The 22,509-nt window shown below is 41.3% G+C and overlaps 1 protein-coding gene and 1 long non-coding RNA gene across 3 annotated transcripts in view; one reads left to right on the top strand and one right to left on the bottom strand.

Moving 5' to 3' along the window:
* The window catches only part of DNAJB14 (DnaJ heat shock protein family (Hsp40) member B14), a 34,344-nt gene extending 13,511 nt beyond the window's left edge, over positions 1–20,833 (bottom strand). The window contains exons 1-3 of one of the 2 annotated variants that reach the window (XM_054029157.1): positions 20,517–20,833; positions 10,820–10,994; positions 2,354–2,499 (exon numbers count right to left, since the gene is read on the bottom strand). In XM_054029157.1, the coding sequence (XP_053885132.1) occupies positions 2,354–2,499; positions 10,820–10,994; positions 20,517–20,649 (454 nt within the window). In that variant the 5' untranslated portion in view covers positions 20,650–20,833. The remainder of the gene's footprint in view (positions 1–2,353; positions 2,500–10,819; positions 10,995–20,516) is intronic. The other variant, XM_054029158.1, reaches the window with a different exon arrangement.
* On the top strand, positions 5,375–6,119 carry LOC128837745 (uncharacterized). Its single transcript, XR_008445027.1, has 3 exons — positions 5,375–5,501; positions 5,613–5,773; positions 5,909–6,119. It is a non-coding gene; the product is annotated as an uncharacterized LOC128837745 (long non-coding RNA).
* Positions 20,834–22,509: the final 1,676 nt, after the last annotated feature.

Genomic DNA, 22,509 nt, shown 5'->3' on the forward strand with positions numbered 1-22,509 from the left:
AGACAAATAGAAAATACTACACATGCAATATGAGAGTTAATATTAGTGAATCAACCTTAACTTTTGGAATTACCTGACTTGTGTGTGCTTGATCTTGGTTACTGAGGTGCAGTTAGGGCCATATTTTTTAAACTGTCATGTGACACTGCTAGCAGTGCTGCTTTTAAATGACAGACCAAGCTACAGAGATTACACGGAGACCCTGCTATAGGAGACACACTTCAAATACAGTTATCAACGTTGCTCTGCCTCAGTGTAAAGACGGTGGTGAGAGTTTGACATCCTCAGTAGTGGAGAGAAATTAGAGAGAAGTCAGTCAGCTCGTAACATACACAGGAAGAAAACCTATTGCAAAAAATGTTTTACGCAAGATTTTTTAAAGTAACTTTTTTTTGCTTATGTTGTGCCATGAAAGATCACAAAGTACTAACTGATCATAGCAATTCAAAAAGGTTTTTTTGTTTTGTTTTTAAAAACAGAATTTAGAGGAAATAAAAAGACAGACTGATCAATGTTCTTAAAATAAAAAGAATAGACTCTTGGACAACTTAGTAAAATATGTTCCAAGAGATTTGAAAAGTGAGTTTAATCTTCATCTGGTTTTTGTATTGAGAAAATAGACTTACATTCTTATTTCATACCATGTGATCTACTAGTCTCAGGCACTACACTAAGTAGGTTTTCTTAAACAAAAAAACCAACAACCCTCTTGATTAGTAAATTATAAATACATGTTGTCTGGCGGTACTCTAGAGACTGATCAAATGATACTTCTGAAATGTTAAGAAAAATACACACTCCTATTAAAACAATTGGGACTCCAACATTCCCCTGCATCATTTTCAACCCATACACTGAAGTAATGTGCATTTGCTGAAGAACCAGAAAACGAGTAATTTAGTTTAAAATGTCCAACCTGAATGAAGAGTGAAATAGTGAAAGTTTGATTCTGGAAATCTCAAAGTTAATATTTGAAAGTATTAGTCACAAGGTGAAAAAATTTACAACTTTTTTAAATTTGGCAGTGACCTTTTAAAACAAATTATATAATATATAAAGTAAAGTTTAGCTATCAAGAACATGTTTAACTATATTAAGACAATTATTAGCATTAACTTGATTGCTATGAGTAATCTATTTCCCATCTTAAACCCTTAATGTGTCATAATTAGTACTTTTGGCAAGGTCTCCACAGAAAGTTTTATTCAAGGTTTAAACTAGAAATAAGAGACTCGATAGTATTTTGATTTGTTCCATCACCAAACAAAAGACCGTGTAAAATGAAAGAATGAAAAGATACCATAATTAGATTGCACTTGAGAAAAACAATTATTTCTGAATAATTCACATTTTCCTTCAAGTATGCATGCAATATTAAAGGATGTTTTTTCACCAAAAGCTTTCCCATCAGCAATTTAGCCTGCTCCAGGAGAAATCTTGGCAGTCCTAGCTGTCTGGATATTAAAATCGAGCTAGGGATTGGTCAAAAGGCAGTTGGAATTTGGTTCCTTTTGAACAAACCTGTTTTTGTCTGAAAAAAGTTACACACGCAAAACTAAGAAAAAGGTAACATAGCATATCATGTGACTGAGTGAAAACTGCACTTTGATGCAAACTGCTTGTTTTTTTTTTTTTAAAACCTCCAATAGCAAAAGCACAATCAAATTTATCTCTCATGCAACTGCACTGGTATTAAACCAAGCATGAATTTTCTTGATGTGATTTTGCATAGTCAGTCTAGATGCTTAGAATGGCAAATGTCAATGTTTACATTGGAAAACAAATTACTTGTCTTCATTAATTAATATAATTAATTTATCTTATACGTTAACATTATAAAACTTTTGTTGCCAGTATAGATATACTAAGTAATGCAAATCAGTTTCTCATTTTGCGTTCTTTTAGCTAGGATGCTACAAGATAGAAATATCTGAAAACATGGTTTTGTAACAGCTACCACCAGTAAGTACTGTTCTTCAGCTATGAAGCCCTTCTTATTACAAATGCCTCACAGACCAAAAGCAATGGTAAATATGTAAATGTTGTGATGGCATAGTATGCATAATCATATAAAATGTCTTCATATTAAATTAACCATTTTGCCTTATTTACATGCATACATTGAGATGTCCCTTAATTTATACATACAACCAATCATTTTTTGAAAAAGTAATTATTTAAGGGCCCTTTTTGACCTACACAACAAACTGTTGCTTGATCCATTCTATGCAGATAGGATTAATCAGTACTAAACCACTATGTTTTAACACAGCTAGTTCTGTTCAGTAGATGGGCCCCTTATATTCTAAAAGGCTTTCTCCATGTACAAAGTTTAATTGTAGATTTTTTTTACTTTTAAAAGCATCTGTTGCTCCAGGTGCATGGTTTTTGTCTGGATGAAATTTCAAAGCAAGCTTTCGGTAAGCCTTCTTCAAGTCTTCTTCACCAGCATCTTTTGACACTCCAAGTACTTCATAATAATTTTTACTTGTCTTTATGCTGCAGAAAAGAATAAGCAAAAAGATTTCAAGCAAAGATCTAAATATAATACAGTTGAATGTAACTACAAACAGAGAAGTCACTGCAGATATCAAAATTAGCATATTTATATAACTATAGATATTCTGGAAATTAATTTATAAAAATTGCACCTTCTCGCAAAGATTATTTTACTGTGTACACTTTAAAAAGTGTAATCTCCAAGTACACAAAATAATTCTTTTTATGCCAGAAAGCTAATACAACTGTAAGGGAGGGAACTGGATTCTGTTCTGCCTTGTACAACTTCCACAGAGTCAGAGAATCTTTTTTGCTAATGCTGCCATGAATCAGAAATAACCCAATTTGATTTGGCAGGATGGGTAGTCAGAAAAATATGTTTTTATATATAAATCGAAGATTTGATTTGCATTTCCATTGATAGAAAATAATAAATGCCACCTCACAATGCCATTCCGAAAATCACTTTTCAGAGAAGAAATGCACTTAAGCAACAAAATGAGAGATGTTTATAGACAGGAATACACGTGGATCCCAGAAACCTATTTTACTTCTATAAACTGCTTGCATAAATTCAAAGAAATAATAAATAAAATAGCACTAATCCTATATTCTGATGACCTAGAATGCTTAACATAGCATTAACTCTAACAAAGCCTTAACAACTTTGATACTTAAAACTCTGTTTTATCCCGACCAGAACAGTAATATCAGGACAATGATGTAATAATTTGCTGCATTTTAAAAACACCCAGAAATGAGGTGGAGACAGAACCCACAGGGGACAGAGAACACCCTAAATTCATGGGAACAGGAAGGTTTGATCAAAAGCAGGACATTAATTTTAAATCCAAACTGAATTATGGGGTAGTGGGTTCAAAAACATAAGTAAAGCATTTAGGAACTGCAGGATTCTCCTGTATAACTAAACTAGCAGGGTTTGCCAATGTTACAGTACGCTGACATTTGTTGAAAACTGGAAGAAAATATTTGGTGCAAGCAAAAAATAGAAAAGTTAATGCCCAGAAATTAAATAATAAAGCACCCAAGTAGGGGGCCTCCTGACTAGTAGGCAGCAAGATGGCTAACACTACCATTACAGACTAAAGGCTCGCCTTTAGGGGTTTCATACTACTACAAATGTACAGGAGTAAGAGAAGCACCTTCACACTGGTCTGTATGAAGTTTGTATTGCTTTAAATATGACAGTTTCTAAAGTGATACTGCCATAGTGCTCCAAAAACTGTGTGAAGACCAGCCCTAATAATCACCAAAGCTGAATAGGTAAAAAGGTAAGCAGGTCTTTGGCTCGCTCATGAAATGAAGAAATTTTATACAGGAATGGGAATTCTACAATTAAAAGTATGCTAGCCTAAGAAGTCAGGCCAGACCATTTTACAAGGTATTGTTGAGATCACTGATTGATCAAGTGGTGTCTCATTCGAGGGATCACTTTTCCTGTGTTTAAGTAACTAAGTCCGTGCTTAGGCATGATGACCACAAGAGCATTTGTCTTAATTTCTGAATTCATTGTTTCCTTTAAAGTCTTCAGTATCTGGACTACTTTTATTATGAACACAACTTGAAAAAACATGTATTGCTACACTACAAGGTAATGAATGACCACTAATTAACAGTGTTTGTTAGTGTTAAAGTTATTAAAAACATTTGAACACTCCAATGCCATCCAACTAATATCACTCACCCCCAAAAATCTTTACAGCCTGCAAAAAATTCTCATAGAATTAAGACAAAAAACACAGGTTAAATTGTTTAATAATATTTAGCTTCAATTCACACCAGTTGTCTATGTGGTGAACAGAGAAATGAAAAACTGTACATTACCAACTGCAAAACACTTGTCCAAAACCAAAGATGTCTGTACTAGCACATCAATTGTTTCACAAGTTAACTCTAAGTAACTTACTATTAACCTTAACAAGAAAGACTATCTAAATAACACTTCACATCAGTAAAAAAACAACAGCTGTACAATTCATGTTCCTCAGAAGTCTGGCTATCATGCCCAGAAAGAGGGTGGTGAGGTGAAAGGTGGGATTGCTTTTCTGAGAGATTTCATGGAGTTCTTCGATGGAGTTTGAGGATATCACAGCTGACACTTCCTCACAGGACAGTTTTAAATCAGGTGGACTTTGATCCAATTTATAATTGCTGCAGGAACTTTTCCATAAAGCCTAGGAGGGTTTTCCTCTGTCACTTTTATCTTGAAAGCCAAATATTGCAGCTTTTAGGCTTGCACTGTTCAGAATAGTAGTTCTCAATTAGGGGTATGCGTACCCCTGAGAGTATACAGTGGTCTTCCAGGGGGAACATCAACTCATCTAGATATTTGCCTAGTTTTACAACAGGTTACATAAAAAGCATTAGCCAAGGCAGTACAAACCTAAAATTTCATACAGACTGTTTATACTGCTCTATATACTATACACTGAAATTTAAGTACAATATTTATATTCCAGTTGATTTATTTTATAATTATATGGTAAAAATAAAAAAGTAAGCAATCTTTCAGTAACAGCGTGCTGTTACTTTTATATCTTATTTTGTAAACAAATAGTTTTTAAACGAGGTGCAACTTGGGGGTATGCAAGACAAATCAGACTCCTGAAGGAGTACAGCAGTCTGGAAAGGTTGAGAGCCACTGGTTTAGAAGTCAACATGATTGCTGAAAACTTCACATTTCTAACAACCTAATTAAATAAATGTTCCAATTTCTTTGCTTGTTTTTTGGTTTTAATCCATGATGAACGCTCATACTTCCATTTTCAGTTTGTTTTTTGACGTAAGCAGTGACACTAGTTTGTGACATTATCTGTTTAAACCCTTTCATCCATGTTCTGGATCATCCTCTACACTAAGACTGCAAAATTATCTCTCTCCTTTTGCTGAGTTTGCAGAAGCAGACGAAGAAAGATTGGACTGGACTTCAATAAGGCCACATGACTTGCAGTCTTTGTGGTATAGCTTTGGATCAATAGAAAGTAAGCCAAAAAATTGCCTGAACACATTTCTAAATTCAAGTAAACTGCAATTACAGTAAATTTTAATCTTGTTTGGTAAAATTCTTGTTGCTATTATCTCATCACTCTCAGAGACTGGCACAGTTCCAATTCAGATTAAGGACTCTTCCTCCAAGCCTTCCTCTTGTATGAATAAAAGAACACAAGACACGGCAAGAGATGCAATACTTCAACTAATTCTTCACAAGAATGCATCTCAACCGTAGCAACATTTCTAATCACAGCAGGAAATTGTAGGTATTAAGCAACCTATTTGTGCTAAGGCTTTTTATATTATTTTTTAAGAATATAAAACCTGGAAAACTTTACGCATTTTAAATTGCTTTATTAAAAAAAGATGTAAAATATAATATTTCTGTGTTTCTTAGACTCCTCTTCTGGGGCTGCCAGAGACAGTTACATATCCACACTTGACAGCACTGAAAGGAACAGGAAGGATTCGCACGTTTCACAACTAATTCCTCGTTAAAGGGGTTTTTAAAAAAAAAAAAATCTATAAAAACAGTTTAGAATAAATGTGTTCTGTGGATCTCTGGTAGTCCACAGATCCATTCCAGGTGTTCTGCAGTGCTGCTTATAGCGCAGAAGTGGGCAAACTATGGCCCACGGGACCGCCCTGCCCGGCTCAGGAGGGTAGCCCCCGGCCCCTCCTGGGGGGGGCCTGTCAGGGGGTTGGGATGTGGATAGGGGTCAGGGGACGGGGAGGGTTGGATAGGCATGGGATGCCGGGGGGCCTGTCAAGGGGCGGGGGGTGTGGATAGGGGTCAGAGCAGTCAGGGGACTGGGAGCAGGAGGGTTGGATAGGGAGTGTGGTCCCAGGAGCGATTAGGGGCAGGGGGTCCCGGGAGGGGGCAGTTATGGAACAAGGAGCAAGGGGGTTGGATGGGTTGGAGATTCTGAGGGGGGCAGGAAGTGGGATGGGTAAGACTGTTTGGGGAGGCACAGCCTTCCCTACCCGGCCCTCCATATAATTTTGCAACCCCAATGTAGCCCTCGGGCCAAAAAGTTTGCCCACCCCTGTTCTAGTAGAATGGCAAAGAATGTACCCACCTGTGATACTGGCAAACCAGCTAACTTGTGTATAACCCATAACAACTTAAGAGGCATTACAATTGGATCAGGACAATTCACTTGCATGTGAATATCAAACAGATGTACTAGCCCAGCAATCACTAACCCATTCATTTGTAGTAACAGAAATCAAGGGTAGATGCTAAATGTGTTTGCCTGTATATCTTTATCCTGTTAGAAGTTTACCAATGTAATCAAATTAGCTTTTAGATACTAAATATTTTCATGTCTTAATTGCCTTACATTCTGTATACTAATGTGTTCAGTTAACCTTAAGATCAAAGATGTGAGATACTGCAGAAACTAATATCATCTACATTGTCTTCATCTTATCTATCCCTGTTATGATGAATGACCAGATGCTGTCTTCTAGTGTAACGGTGTATACACAGGGAACTGAATGTTAACTTCAAAGTGGTGAATCAGTGCATGCTCAACAAAGACGACTCCTCAGTCATATGCTGTGCTCAAAGCACTTGACAGCCTTCTTCATCTATAAAAGTGAAACCTCAGGTCTGATCCTGCATCTCTTGTCTGCTGAACTTGAAACAGGGAAAGTTTAAGCCATGGGACTGAGATCTTCCAAGTAGTTACTTGGAATACCCTGGAAAATGCAAGGAATGACTAACAGACTCTACATAAGATGCATTTGGATTATAACCTTTTGGAATGATTCCAGAGAGACTTTTGCAAGCCAGCAGACTCATCCATCACTGCTACAAATCTAATATAAGGACCCTGCAAGCATTTGTAATGTATATAATCTTTTATCAATTCAATAACTTTCTTCTCGTCTTTTATTAATAAATCTTTAGTTAGTTTACTAAGGATTGGCTGACATGACATTTGGGTAAGATTTGACACTCATATTGACCTGAGGGTAAATGTCTGATCATTTGGGATTAGTAGAACCTCTTATATGGTGAATTGGTTTTTCGGTAACTTCTCACTATATTATACCAGTTTGCCTAGATGGGAGCCAAAGGCTTCATTGCCTAAAGGGGACTGTGTCTGGCTTCTTGTTAACCAGTGTGGTGCTGCAGAAGCTCTTTGATACTGGTTTGGTGACTCTAATTGCAGAACAAACCACCAGTTTGGGGGTATTGTATGCCCTGTTTCTTGCAGTCTGCCCTGAGCGTAGCATTCTCAGTGTGGCCCTTCCCAGGCACTCGGTCACACCACCTTCAAGCAATTCTCGTTCCTATAAGTCGTAACCCTGTCCAGTACCCTATTATAGTTTTTGTGGGATTGGGAGGATGGTGTGTGTGTCTGTATTAAATGAACTAAAACAAGGGTGGTGGTGGGGGGGGCAAATCAAGCTTCTCCCACTGCTATATGGCTGCTTCTTGTCTTTATTACGTTTGTTTACTGTAAATTCAGCTGTGATCAAGCAGCAAACTCTTTGCTTCTGTAGTAAAGTAGAGGTTTTGAGGTGGAGATGGTATTAAAACAGGAGGGAGCTAGTTTGATCTGTCCTGCATTTGGTTCTTATACTACTGCCACTATGTACATTTTGAACAAGATGCTCACTATTAGCAGGAAAGAATTACACATTTTAAAAAAATAACTTATTTTCAAATACATTTCAGCTCACAAGAGAAGTGCTTCTCAGTATGTGAGTTTTCAAACTTCTGTGCTGAACGAGTAGCTTTCCTTTCAACATTTCTTACTATTCATAGCATATCGCTCAGTACTTATGCAATCAAAGGCAAGGTATTGCATCTTACACTTCTCCCCATTGAGCAACTTGTTTGCACTATCATGCAATGCTTTATAGCTATGGTGTTATGGTAGCTTGTTGGTGAGCCACGTCCCTTGTGTATATGGAAGAAATTTAAAAAAAACAGCACCTCAGTGCTTGTTTATATTTGTATCTACCAACAATACTAGCGCAACACCAATGAAAACCAATGCAGTAAACCCATTTGTTGCAGATGCAGAGAAGCACTACCTAGGAAGATCGGGGAATAGAGGGCCTATCTTATGAGAGGAGATTGTAAAAGAGCTTGCTTTGTTTACTAGCAAAAAGAAGGCTAAGAGAGGATATGAATGATTGCTCTCTCTAAATAAATCCGTGGGGTGGGGGAAGAGTAAACAGCTATTTAAGCTAAAGGACAATGCTGATACAACTACAAATGGGTATAAACTGGCCATGAACAAATGCAAGCAAGAAAGTAGAAGGCTTCTAACCAACAGAGGAACGAGGTTCTGGAACATCCTTCCAATAGGAGCTGTGGGCACTAACAAATTAATTAGTTTTAAGGGAGAACTGGACACATTTATGAGTGGGATTGTATGATGCGGATACTTGTGATGATACTTGGCAGCCCTGGGGTCCCTTCTGATTTGTGCCTTATGTTCTTAAAAGTCATGCTTCAAGTGCCTGCACAGAGCATGATGCCAGAATTACTAATGGGTGACTCAAAGCGACATGCTGTGGCCATTGAACACTGGCAGCACCCATATACTGTGAGTTCAAGTCTTGCCCTTGGCAGCTTTCTTCATGCAGTAGAACCTCAGAATTACGAACACCTCAGGAATGAAGGTTGTTCATAACTCTGAAATGTTCGTAACCCTGAATAAAATGTTATGGTTGTTTTTTCAAAAGTTTACAACTGAACATTGACTTGATACAACTTTGAAACTTTACTATGCAGAAGAAAAATGCTGCTTTTAACCATCTTAATTTAAATGAAACAAGAACAGAAAGTTTCCTTACCTCAATCTTTTTTTGTAAATGTTCCTTTTATTATTTTAGTAGTTTACATTTAACAGTACTATACTATACTTTTCTGATTGCGTACTTCCGGTTCCAAATGAAGTGTGTGGTTGATTGGACAGTTCGTAACTCTGGTGTTCTACTGTATGTGTTGCTTGCTGCCTGCATTCTGTAGGGGCTCCTTCTGGAAGTTTTAAACTGGAAGCTTTGCTTTCAAGGTAAGAGCTGATATTTCAAAGTGCTCTAAAATCCTCATGCACACTCACATTTTATGTTACAAGTATTGTCAAAGAAAATGACATTAAATAGAAAGATGATGAAACACTCTAGTAAGCAGCAGCACTAGGGCAATCTAATCATGATGCATGCTCCACGCTAATTTCCTGAACAATGGGACTGGGTGTAACCAAAAAGCAACTTTTATCAATGTTGGTATGAACAAAGGGGTTACTGAGCTTCAGGAAACAAATCCTTAACAGCGAGCCCAATTCTAAACACTGGCATACAGTTGATACTGACTCATGTACAGGATACTGCCATCAGTCAAAACAGTAACTTATGTTTTATGTTAAAAACAATGTTTTTACTTTCTAAGAGAATTTATCCAATCTACACAAACCAAAAAGGACAACTATTGTTTTCAACCCTCAAAGTGCTGTCCTTGGGGAAAAAAGGTTCAAAAGTCATGTGGCCCTTTCAAAACTCTTATAGCAGGTCTCAATGATAATTTCTCCCCCACAAATTGCCATAAGGGTGAAAAAAAAAATCAAGAAAGCATTGCTCAAGCTACAAGGAAAATTTTAAAATGATACTCACAAAATTCTGTCTTTTAGATTAATCTCAACAGAATGAAAATCAAGGTGCAGCCTTAACTGTGGTAGCTCTACTCTTTCACTATAAAATTGCTGTGCTACATTAGGCCCAGGGGTAGAATTAGTAGTCCAAGCTGAGGTCATTTAGTCAAGGGGTTCCTCGGACACAAGTCCCTCCAATAAGGAGCTGATTTAATATTCAAATTAATCTAAAACCCATGTGCATAGTGTGATTGTCTTGAAAACTTTAATGTTAGCTGTGAATGTATTAATACTTTTCCTCACAGTTCTAACCCCTGGATTTTTAGTCTCACTCTGAAGAAGTATATTTTAGACACCTTATAAATATTTAAGTTAGAAACACTGCCTTGTAGGTTTTACATCAGGACTTCCACAGTCACTGTCATTTTGCCATGACAGTTCCTCAATAACTATCTTGGATTTTGTAACAGATAGGGATATTTGCAATGTAGATTGGTATGATACTCTAACAAAGAATGAATGTACATCACAATTTGTGTTATTAAAAAAAAAGTCTCCATTCAGTACAAGCATCTCTACTCTAAAGATGAGCTAGATCTAGGAGATGCTTCTTTAGATTCTTTACCTGGAAGCTTAAGTGAATAATATCCACATGCATATGATACAAGAGGTGATGTGTTTATGTAAGTCAATACCTGAGTACTCCTTCCACTTGATCTTTGGTGTAGCCTTTTCCACTTTCACCTGCAGCAGACGCATTGCTGTCCTTTGTACTACTGGGCTTACTTTGATCATTGCCATTTGCTGGCTTTTGGCAGTATGGAGCACTCCCAGCAGCACTTCCATTCTTCATAATTGCTTCCAACAAAACTGTAAAGAGACAGTAAAACCATAATATCATAATACACATTGCAGCTGGAAGAGACCTATTAGGGTAGGGAGCTCTGAAACTTTTCCATTATGTGGACCACATCTTAAGAGATTGTCTTATGGATTTCCCCCTCAGCTGGTCCACAACCCCTTCTATTCACAAACACAAAATTCTTGAAGCAACTATAGCAAGCAATTGCTTACAAGGGAAAGCATTTAGAAATCGGTAACTGGTCGACTCGTGCCCCCCAGTCTCCCCTCCTTCTTCTCTTCTAATGTAGCAACATAGAGTAGTGTAAAAAGATGGGCTGGTTCCTCACTTTCCAGCTGCTTTTACAGGCATCCATCCCTCTCTTTGCAATGAAAGCCCTAAATGCCTGAATAAGTACAGGCAGTCCTCGACTTTACGACGTTCAACTTATGACAAACTGCACTTCTGAACTGACACCCTGATTCAACTTATGACAACTGGTTTTGACTTTATGATGCTCAGTCCCACTACGGAGTGGATTGCGATTCTGAGTTATGACGTTTCGACTTATGATGCAATTTTCAGGAACCAATTGTGTCTTAAGTCTGAGGACTGCCTGTATCTGAAAATAGAAAGGAGGAATCAGCTTTCCACAGACCATCAGCGGTACACAGAGTCTGAGAACTACTAAAATAGTTTCTTTAGTGTTTAGTTCATCTCCTAGGGACCACTGCAGGACTGGCCCAAAAACAGATTTGAAGGTACTTATACAGAAATCTTGGGCTTAATTCTTTGCCCTTTTTCCTGAACCAAGGGCTGGAAGTGCTATACAAGGCAAAGTGCTTAGACTCAAGGAGCAGAAGTGTGTCATGTCACAACAGAAGATTAAGGAATGGTTCTTGGAAGAAAAAAAGTGAGTCTCAGCCAATCTTCTTTATCTAGAAGTACACTAATCTTAAGAAAAGCAATATGACAAGAAGGGTACACTCTGGATGGTGAGGACATGTGAAGGTAGTATATATAACCCCAGAGCTCTGAAAAGAATGCAAAAAACACCCTTCATTTCCAATAAAGAGGAGGCAATTCACAGAAACAGAAGTCATCAGGTACTGACATTTCTATGGTCCATTACAAAGATATGTATATGGAGGGCTTGAAAAATAAAAAATCCATTCCCTTATTTGCTCGTTCTGTAATGAGTAGGAAGCTTTCCCTGGCTACTGTGGGGTTTAAGTCATCAATTTCTGTAGAAGACTACATGTGTTTCTTTATAACAATACTAAGTTTCTAACACTTATGGCTGGGATACCCTGCCAAATGTGAACTGAACACAAACCAATGGACTGTTGTCTTCCTGAGTCTGCAAACAGTTCCTATGTTTCTGCTGCTGATTAGAAATGACAAGCAGGAGCAGACTGAAATTAACAAGATTGTAAGAAGAGAAATTGATCAGAGACAAGGTGGGTGAGGTAAATCTTTTATTGGACCAACTTCTGTTGGTGAGAGAGATGAGCTTTTGAGCTTATACAAAGCTCTTCAGCTCATCTCTCTCACCAACAGAAATTGGTCCAATAAAATATATTACCTCACCCACCTTGTCTCTCTCATATCCTGGGACTGATACAGCTACAGCAACGCTGCATACAATTTCTCAGCTGTAATTCAGAACCCTTTGGGCAGGAGTGAAATTCCATTATCATGTGATCTATTATGACCAGTAGCTGTCTCTGTGCCATGGAAGGATCATTTATACCAGGGGTTCTCAAACTGGGGGTCGGGATCCCTCAGGGGGTGGCAAGCTGTCAACCTCCACCCCAAACCCCGCTTTATCTCCAGCGTTTATAATGGTGTTAAATATATAAAAAAGTGTTTTTAATTTATAAGGGGCGAGGGGCCGCACTCAGAGGCTTGCTATGTGAAAGGGGTCACCAGTACAAAAGTTTGAGAGCCACTGACTTATACCTTGGACTTTGGAAATGCTTTGTGCTGGCAGGGTGGCATAAAGCAGACACAAAGCAAGGCAGAATCTGGGCCTATGTCTTTTGTAGAAGCCAAGATGCCTGACTGTATCTATAGATACTGCTTGTACTTTTTACTGAAGGAAACAAACCTTTCCTGATCTACATCTAATTTCTCGATTAACTTACTTTCCAAACAGTGACACCTCTTCTACTGGGAAATTTTAAGAATGTCTGCAGAAATGAAGATGGCAATCTGGAAGAAGTTTGCTAAGATATGGTTTAGCATGATCTTCAACATTTAATTCCACTGTATCTTTATATGCCGCAAAGGAAACACACTAATATTGAAGATTCTAATAATTATATTTAATTATAAAGAGGCATACATCACAAAAAAAAAAGTGTTAAATAATAAAGAATTAACAAACTGCTGTCCTGAATGGTTGTGTTGCTGACTGCTGTTAAGTAGTTGTGACTAATCACTCCACAAGATGTGCATTTCAGTGGAGGATAAGAAAATCTCTGTGAATACAAAAGAAACCTGCTAGCTCACTCTGATGACTACAAGATCCATTGCAGGTTACTTCATTTTGCAAATTAGCAAATAAATGAACCCATGTGATAAAAAATACTAATGCACTTCACTTATTCTGAAGGGTGTTGTTTAGATTTAATTATAACCATATTGGACAGTATACCAGAAGTCAGAAATATGAGATTTCATTACAATACCACTTGCCATTAAATCAATGAGAAGTAGGATGATACACAGGGATTTTTTTAAGAATTATCAAAGTGAGATAAGAGAGGTTCTACTGCAATTGATAAATCTGTATGTTTGTTTTAGAATCCTTTGGGAATAGTTCCTAAATAAATAAAATATCATTAAATCTACATAAATTAAATACCGTTAATGATTGAAAACTGCTCAGATACTACAGTGACAAGAGACAAGTAAAGACAGAAATGGACCACATCGTATTCTTATGCCTTTGTCACTACCAGGCTGGAAGGCTGTAATGCCCTCTATTTAGGGGTATCCTTGAATGCCACTCTGACTCTTCAGCTACCAAGAACATGGCTGTTCATGTCTAACCTGGGCTGGGCCAACATCAATACAGTTTTGTGCTCCACGCTCTGCACTAGCTCCCAATCCATTCACAAGTGAAATTCAAAGTATTGATTATTGTCTGAAGACCTACACTACAGCTGTCCCCAAGGTTGAACTCATGGCACTAGTGGTAGAGCATATTCACACTGGGCCCTTAAATATTCTTCCCTCCTTTTTAAATTCCAACAGAGCTCAAATCTGCCAATTTTTAAGGTGCAATGAAAGATGCACTGTGACTTGTTCAAATTTTGGTTTCATGTAGTCAGTGGATATTTATCCCATCAATAGATGGGGAGCAACTTTATCCTAACTTATGGGGCTAATTTAGAGGCCAGAGCTATTGAAAAGTCACTTTATAGAACAAGATGGCAGACTACATAGTTTTGTAAACTATCAACACCACAATGCTTTATAAATTCCTGAAGAAAAAGTTTCCACTCACTTTTTAAGCTTGTTGGAGTTTTACGTTGTTAAATAACTCTGTTCTCTCCAAGAGGCTGGGAAAAGAGAACTAGAACCCCCTAGGGTTCAAAAAAGAACTAGATAAGTTCATAGTCGAGAAATAGCTATTAGCCAGGATGGGCAGGGATGTAAAACCATGCTCTGAAGCGTCCCTAGCCTCTGTTTGCCAGAAGCTGGGAATGGGCGATAGGGGATGGATCACTTGGTGATTATCTGTTCTGTTCATTCCCTCTGAAGCACCTGGCATTGGCCATGTCTGAAGACAGGATACTGGGCTAGATGGATCATTGGTCTGACCCAGTATGGCCATCCTTATGTTCTTAAAATCTTCTCTACATCCTTCCTGTAAAGTCTGCCACAACACACAGTGGTGGCTTGGATGACCTAGTAGCAAAAAACATCTAAGACCTGTCTACACTAGCATTTTCATCATTACCACCACAGAGGGAGTTGCACTAGTGGGACAGTGGGAAATCTCCTAAAAAATAGCAATGTAGACATACTAAAAAGCCCCAAACACTTCTCAATAGTTTCCAGATCTTCTAAGATTCTAGAGCATCCACTTGATGGTCCAAATATAATTATGAATATAAATAGTATATTCCATACCAAAAAAAAAAACCCAACCTTCAAAACAACATTATTAAGGTTTCAAATCAATCACTTGAGTTAGGAAGAGCCAGAACTAATGTTGCCCATGAAACCTTAATTTTGCCTGTTTGTGTATGTGTTCATTATCTTTAAATTACGTGATAACATACTATTTTTCCCACAGGACCCCTGTTTCATTCACTGCAAAGAAGGGATGGTACTCTGATAATGAGGCAGCTATTCCATATTTCATTTTATCCTCATCATTCAATATGTGATTCCATTTCTTATCTACTGCACTTCATCCAAATCCTGACCTGAATATAGATTTTTTTTAAATTTTACTCAAAGGCTTTTCTAATGCACTCATCACTGTAATAGCACCTCACAATTTTTTTTCAACACCTTGGTGAGATAGAGATCTATTATCCCTATTTTTGGAAGAGCCCACTAATTTTTGAGTACCCAGTTTAAGACACTTAGGGTATGTCTACACTGCAATCTAAGCCTGTGCATGAGCCCCCCTTGTGTCTGCACTGCAACTGTGCTAACCCAGGACTCGGTCCCAGGACCTTACAGGGCTGGAGGGTCTGAGCTTCTGTCAAGCCAGGGCTGGAGGGTCTGAGCCCTAAGACTTTGCAGTGTAGATGCAGCCCAGCTTGACAGAGGTCCCAGGAGTCATCTGGAAGAATCACACAATTCCTTGGGACAACTTCCTTAATCCTTTCCATCCCAACATTCTGCAATCCACTCTATTGAAAATGGAAGCCACACCCCCTTTGCAAAGTAGCAGTTCAGGTCAGCATTAACCAATTTTCTTCTGATTAGCGATCTGCAAAAACATTATCAGAGAGCCTTCTGGGTTTTCAATGGAGAGTGAACCAATCAAGCCTTTTGTAAAGTGACCTGCTTCCTAATAATCTACAGGGCAGCAGTAAAGTCTTCCCAAAGTGCACCACAGTCCTAGGGCTAGAGTGGCCACATTTTCAGGGGTGGAGGAGAGTGCGCTTGGGACTCTGGGATATGGTTACTTTGACTCAGGTCTATGCTCTGCAGTGTGGACAACAGAGCCCTAGGGTTGAGCATGGGTCAGAAAATTCTTAACCTAGCTAAAATACAATATAGATGCTCAAGCCCAAGGTTCCCTAACATAGGTCAACTACTCAAGTCCTATTAACCCTGGGTTCACACCGCACTGTAGACATACTCTTAGGGCCTGATATTTCATAGATACTGGGCATTTGCAACTCTTATTGGCTTCAGATAGAACTGTAGGTGCTCAAACAAATCAGGCACTAGGTGTCTCAAGCTGGATACCTGAAAAATTCCCCGTTTCATTCATGATACATGTATCAGTTTCCACAATGAATAAAATAAGAGTCCTATACATTCGAGCCTCAACATGCATTCACTCTGTGCAGTGAAACAAACACTTTGCAAAGAAAGGTATGTAGCAAAAGTTCATTTTACAGACATCATAGTCAAGCACATTTTTGGCATCTTCATTCTGAGAGGCAGTGTGGCAAAGTGGGTGAAATTTAGGTCTGCCATTTTAGTCTTAGGTTGTATTTCCTAAAGTGGCCTTGCATGAGTCCCAGAAACCTCACCTATAAAAAAAAAAATGGAAATTGTTGCCTGCCTCCTAAAGTAGGGGCATAAGACCATAGGGCAGTGGTCGCCAACGTTTTTACATCCAAGATCACTATTTGAGTTTAAGGGCAACCCAGAATCTACCCTGCCCCTTCCCCGAAGCCCCGCCCTGCTCACTCCATCCCCCCCCTCTTCCGTCACTCGCTCTCTACCACCCTCACTCACTTTCACTGGTCTGGGGCAGGGAGCTGGGTTCGGGAGGGGTGCACGCTCTGGGTTGGGGCTGAGGGGTTCACAGTGGGGGAGGGGGCTCCGAGCTGAGCCTGAGGCAAAGGGTTGGGGTGCAGGAAGGGGTAAGTGGTGCAAGCTTTGGGAGGGAGTTTGGGTGCAGGAGGGGGCTGGCTCTGGGAGGCTTCTTGGCCTGCTGTATTCATGCTACTCCTGGTCTTCATGCTGCAGAGCCATTCACAACCTGCCTATTGAAGGGAGCAGCACCTATCTTGGGTGGCTCTGGTCCCACGCTGCTCCTGGAAGCGGCCAATGCGGCCCGGGGGGGAAGAGGGGTCTCTGCGCACTACCCCCTCTGTAGGCACTGCCCCCGCAGTTCCCATTGGCTAGGTACGGATCTGTGGCCAATATGTTGTGGGGGTGGTGCTTGCAGGCAGGAGTGGCGTGCAGAGACCCCCTTCCCTCCCGCCCCCCAGGACCGCATTGGCAACTTCTGGGAGCAGCGTGGGGCCAGGGTAGGCAAAGAGCCTGCCTTAGCCGCAGCCCCACTACACCACCGGAGATCACAATCGAACAGGAGTCTCCAGGATCGACCAGTCGATCATGATACAACGGTTGGTGACCACTGCTATACGGACTGTGAAATGTACAAAATTATTAACTCTAGTCAGCGTAAGAGGGGAGACTGAAACTCATTGTCTCCTGGCTTCCAGCCCAATATTCCTTTTCATAGGCAAAGGGAATTTTCATGAAGGCCATCCAACTAAGCCATGGCAAGTGTTTTGGATTATCACAGGCTTGTGGTAGTACTTAAGACATACAGGCAAAGTGGAAGAGGTGCAAAGTATGTGACCTATCAATTCTGCAGAGGGCTCTGCTCAGAGATAAGGATGCAATGGATTTCCCTTGTCCTAATGATCCCTAATATATCTATCTTTGATCCCTTATATATCTATCTTTTATTTCAGAAAAAGCAATCTACGGTAATTAAAAAAAACAAATAGATGTTGTAAGCCCTTACTTTTTGCTTGCTCACAAAATTTAACAGATAAGCACAGGAGGAGGGAAAGTGTTTGGTAAATATATACCTGATATTACAGTAGGAACCTGCAGCACCTAGAGTTGATATTTTCAGAGCATCACCCTAGAGTGCAATTTTAATTTGAAATATTCTATGCTGCAGTATTTAATTGTGTGTGGAAATCTTCATTTCAGTAAAAAGAATAAAAGGAAACTTACTTATCCTTTGAAGAAAATAAAGGGAACTTAAGTGGAGACTGGAAACTCAACAAGTCATTGCATGCACTAACATCTAGAATAAACTTCTGACATAGCATGACTAGAAGACCCCAAGGCCTCGTCTACACTCCCACTTTACAACGCTGAAACTTTCTCACTCGGGGTGTGAAAAAACACCCCCGAGCGATGCAAGTTTCATCGCTGTGAAGTGGCAGTGTAGACAGTGCTCCCAGCCGCACTCCCAGCACTGGAAGCTACTCCCCTCATGGGGGTGGGTTTTTTTACAGTGCTGGGAGAGCTCTCTCCCACTGCTGGTGCTGCGGCAGCGCTTTAACATTGGTAGTGAAGACATACCCTTAGATAGGCAATGACCCTGTTGATAATGAAATCTGAAACCATGCTATTGTTTCCTCTAAAGAACCGTCTTTTAAACAACTGCTAGAAAGATGCTAATGTTTTTTCAAATTTCAGGGTGTAACTGGCCAAAGACTAGTATAGACCTAGTTCACAATGGAGTAGAGCAACTTGTACTAGTGCAGTGAATCCTGGTGTAGTAATGGTTTGCCCCAATTCAGCCATGTTGGTGGCTAAAACTGCAAACAATAATCCACAATAAATTCTTTCAACAAGAGAACTAGGGATGTAAGTACTGTTTAAAAAGTTAACCATTTAAATGACTAAAAATATGTCATTTAAACAGGAGTTCTTTTTCCTTCTGAACCCCCCCCCCCCCCCCCCCGCCAACATGCTATTAAAACTCCATGGCCCACCTGTGCCACAACAACTGTTTTTCTACATATAAAAGCCAGGGCTGGCATTAGGGGGAAGCAAGCAGGACAACTGCCTGGGGCTCTACACCACGGGGGGCCCCCGTAAAGCTAAGCTGCTCAGGCTTTGGCTTCAGCCCCGGGTGGTGGAGTCAGGACAGCATGGGCTTCCTGCTCCAATTAGTCTAATGCCAGCCTGGTTTGGCGGACCCCCTGAAACCTGCTCGCATATCCCCAGGGGGCCTCTGACCCCGATTAAGAACTGCTGATTTAAATGGTTAACCGATTAAGCCGCTGGGGCAGATCCCACTGGTCGGCGTGGCTGGGCCCATTCCAACCAGCGCAGGGACACTGGGGCCGGCCAGCCAGCCTGGGGTTAACAGTTAAGGCGGGTTAACCGGTAAGACTGCTACTTACCGGTTAACTTTTTACATCCCGAAAGAGAACATGGTAAATCAAAGTCATATTCCTTCCAATTGTTTTAGCTAAGTACTACGTGTTTTAATGAAGTGCTTCTCTGAATTTCAACTAGCTCAGGGTTTCTCAAACTGGGGGTCAGGACCCCTCCAGGGGTCGCACGGTTATTACATGGGGGGTCATGAGCTGTCAGCCTCCGCCCCAAACCCCACTTTGCCTCCAGCATTTATAATAGTGTTAAATATATTAAAAATTGTTTTTAATTTATAAAGGGGGGGGTCCACACTTATAGGCTTGCTATGTGAAAGGGGTCACCAGTACAAAGGTTTGAGAACCACTGAACTAGGTCTTCAAGCCTTTTAGGATATGTCTACACAGCAACTAGACACCGGCAGTTGGCACAGGCCGTGTCTAGCTGTTGAGCAGAAATACTCTTTGGCAACTTGTACAAAATAGGAGTCTATGACCCAGTGTAGTAGAACAAAGCTGAACTTGTGCTTATCTAGGGCTGACTTCAATTCCTGATTCCAGCCAAAGGATTCTCTTCCCAACTCCACTTTCTCCTTTTAAATACCCGAACAGCCTATCTCCCAACAGTTAAACCTCTTACTGTTCGGTTTCCCTGTTACATGTCTACAGCCAGACCAGTCTGAATACAACTGAACAAGCTAATCATTCACTTCTAGGGCCTTCGCCTTGGCCTGCATCTGTATACACACACACGTGTCTAGTCACACACGTGAAATTTTCTGTGCACATCACTTGAAGTCCAAGGTGAGCAATTTCACAGGCACAAAGTCCACTGACATGTTCTGCTCACCAGGGTGCACCCGGGCTCATGGGCAAAGCCACAAAGAGGGCACACTGGGTGAAGGTGGCCCAGAGGTCACTAGTATCTCCCCTCCGGTGGTCAGGCCCTACCCAAGGTGTTATGTTTGGCAAACCCAGAGGAGGGGAAGCAGCAAGCAGGCGAGATGGAGCCTCAGAAACCACCTAGGTCGAGGAGAACTAGCCTAGGGTTTGCCCAAGGGCTGGGGCCCCGGCCAGCGGGAAGGTGGCGGGGAGTGGGGGCTCAGCTCGGGCAGGACTCCGGCCCCACTGGCCCCTCCCTCGGAGGTGGCAACCAGGCGGCGGTGGGTCGCGGCCCAAGGAAGGAGTGTGGCGGGGCGGCCAGCCGGGCCTCACCTCGGGCGGTCTCGGTCGGGTAAAGCTTCTGGGCCTTGTGGAGGAAGCGCTGCGCCCGGTCGCGGTTGGCGGCCTCCAGCGCCTCCCGGGCGATCTCGATGCATTTCTCCGCCTCGTCCCGGTTCCCCTCCATGGGCTTCTCCTTGCGCCGCCTCCGCCCGCCGCAGCGCAGAGAGAAGGGGCCTGAAGCCAGAGCGGAGCCGGGGGGGGGAGTTCGGGCTCTTCCTCACTCCGTACGAGCCATCTCAGCGCGCCGCATCCTCCCCGCCGCTACAGCGACACCAGCGCGCGGCTCCGACCGGCCGGGCCGCCGGCTGCTTCCGGGCCAAACTGCGCGACGGCGGCGCGCGTGCGCACTACGCCGCCGGCGCAGCCCGCGGCTGGGGGCGAGAACGTGGCCCATTACTGGGGAAGGTTCGTGTCCTCCGGCGCACGGGCTTCTGCCCGCCTCCCTGCCTGCTCCAGCCGCGCTGCGGGGCTACTAGAGAAATCACGCAGGGACACTCCCCCGGCGGTAGCGTGTGAGCAATGGACAGATGGCCGTTATGAGGGGCACCTGGTGGCAGGAGTGCAGAGGCGGGGGCTAAGTGTCTCTAACCAGCATGGCACGCTCTTACAGCGCCCCATGAACTAGCAGTGCGCTGGATCAGAGACAGAGCTTGCCTTTGCAACAGCTTGTACCTACTCCATGGCAAATACCTCCTAAACAAACCAAAACGAGAGGTAGGGACAATGGCAAGCTGCAGTCGTAGGGTGTTGTGAAACCCGCGCGGAGATCAATCGCTGGATCTCATTTAAGCGTTTAGTGACTGCAGTCTAGCCCAGCGAGTTCCACCGTTTAGAGGAAACTATGACCAACCGGCATACAAAGGCTAATAGTAATTATGGAAACCTTTCAGATTCCGTGGGCTGTTTTCCAAACACCAGACACTTAATAGCAGCAGAGTTATTTTCTAGCTCGAGTACTCCATTTTCCCCTGTTCTTTAGATTGGGGGGGGAGGGGGGGGGGGGAAAGCAGTTCTTTAAAATAGTCATCTTTTACCCTGAAACTGTTCTTTCCTTCTTCCACCCCTGAAATCATTTTGTTGACACTACATGCTGGTCATGTAGAAGAGATTAACTCACAAGAGCAATACACCTCATTTTAAAAGTAAAGAATGAAGTACTTGGTTGGCCTTTAGGATGTATCTAGTCAAATTCAAGAATTGGGTCAAACTATTTTACAGTGTAGCAGTAGAATATGGTATAGGATTTAGAAATTACTATGAGGTTATAGTGAGATTATCCTCACAAAGCAGAATCAGCTCTTTATCCTGTAGGCTCAAGTGACCCGCTCAATCCCAGGAAACTGATCCTCTGCTGAGCGCTACTTATGTCCTAGTAGAGAGAATAGAGTACGTTGCAGCAGCCCTAAAAGTGCTGTAAAATTTGCTCTCCAGAATGCATCTTCACTTCCAGGCTGCAGTTGCAAGGATTCATAGTACAAACATGGTGCAATTCCACTTACGGTGGCAATACAGACCCTACTTAGAAAAAGGTTCCTGTACTCAATCATTTTCACCTGTATGAGCAAGCTCAGATGACACTTTAGAGCTAGTGAGCACTGGAGCTTAGCCTAATGTACAGCTGCCACCCCCTGTGGAAGCTTGCCCCAAAATAAACCCCTACTAAGCTTAGAAAGGACTTGAAAAAGTTCAGCTGTAGGTCATTTTCCTAATTTGACCACAGCTTTAATGACACCTTCAACAGTTATAACTATGAGGCTTTAGGACACATAAGCAGGACAAAAATGCTTCAGTAGTTTAAGATTTCCCCAACAGCCAAGGGAGGCTGTTTACTCTAGCTAAAGCAAGTGTTGAAGATTAAATAATGGATGTATTACTTTGCTTGATACTGTTCTTATTTTACACCTCATGTAGTATACTTTAGGATGCCTCTACTACAAAGAGTTCATAAAAATCATATTGTTGTAGCCAGGCACTGTGGCTCTAG

Source organism: Malaclemys terrapin, chromosome 5 (genome assembly GCF_027887155.1).
Source record: "Malaclemys terrapin pileata isolate rMalTer1 chromosome 5, rMalTer1.hap1, whole genome shotgun sequence".
NCBI lineage: Eukaryota > Metazoa > Chordata > Testudines > Emydidae > Malaclemys > Malaclemys terrapin.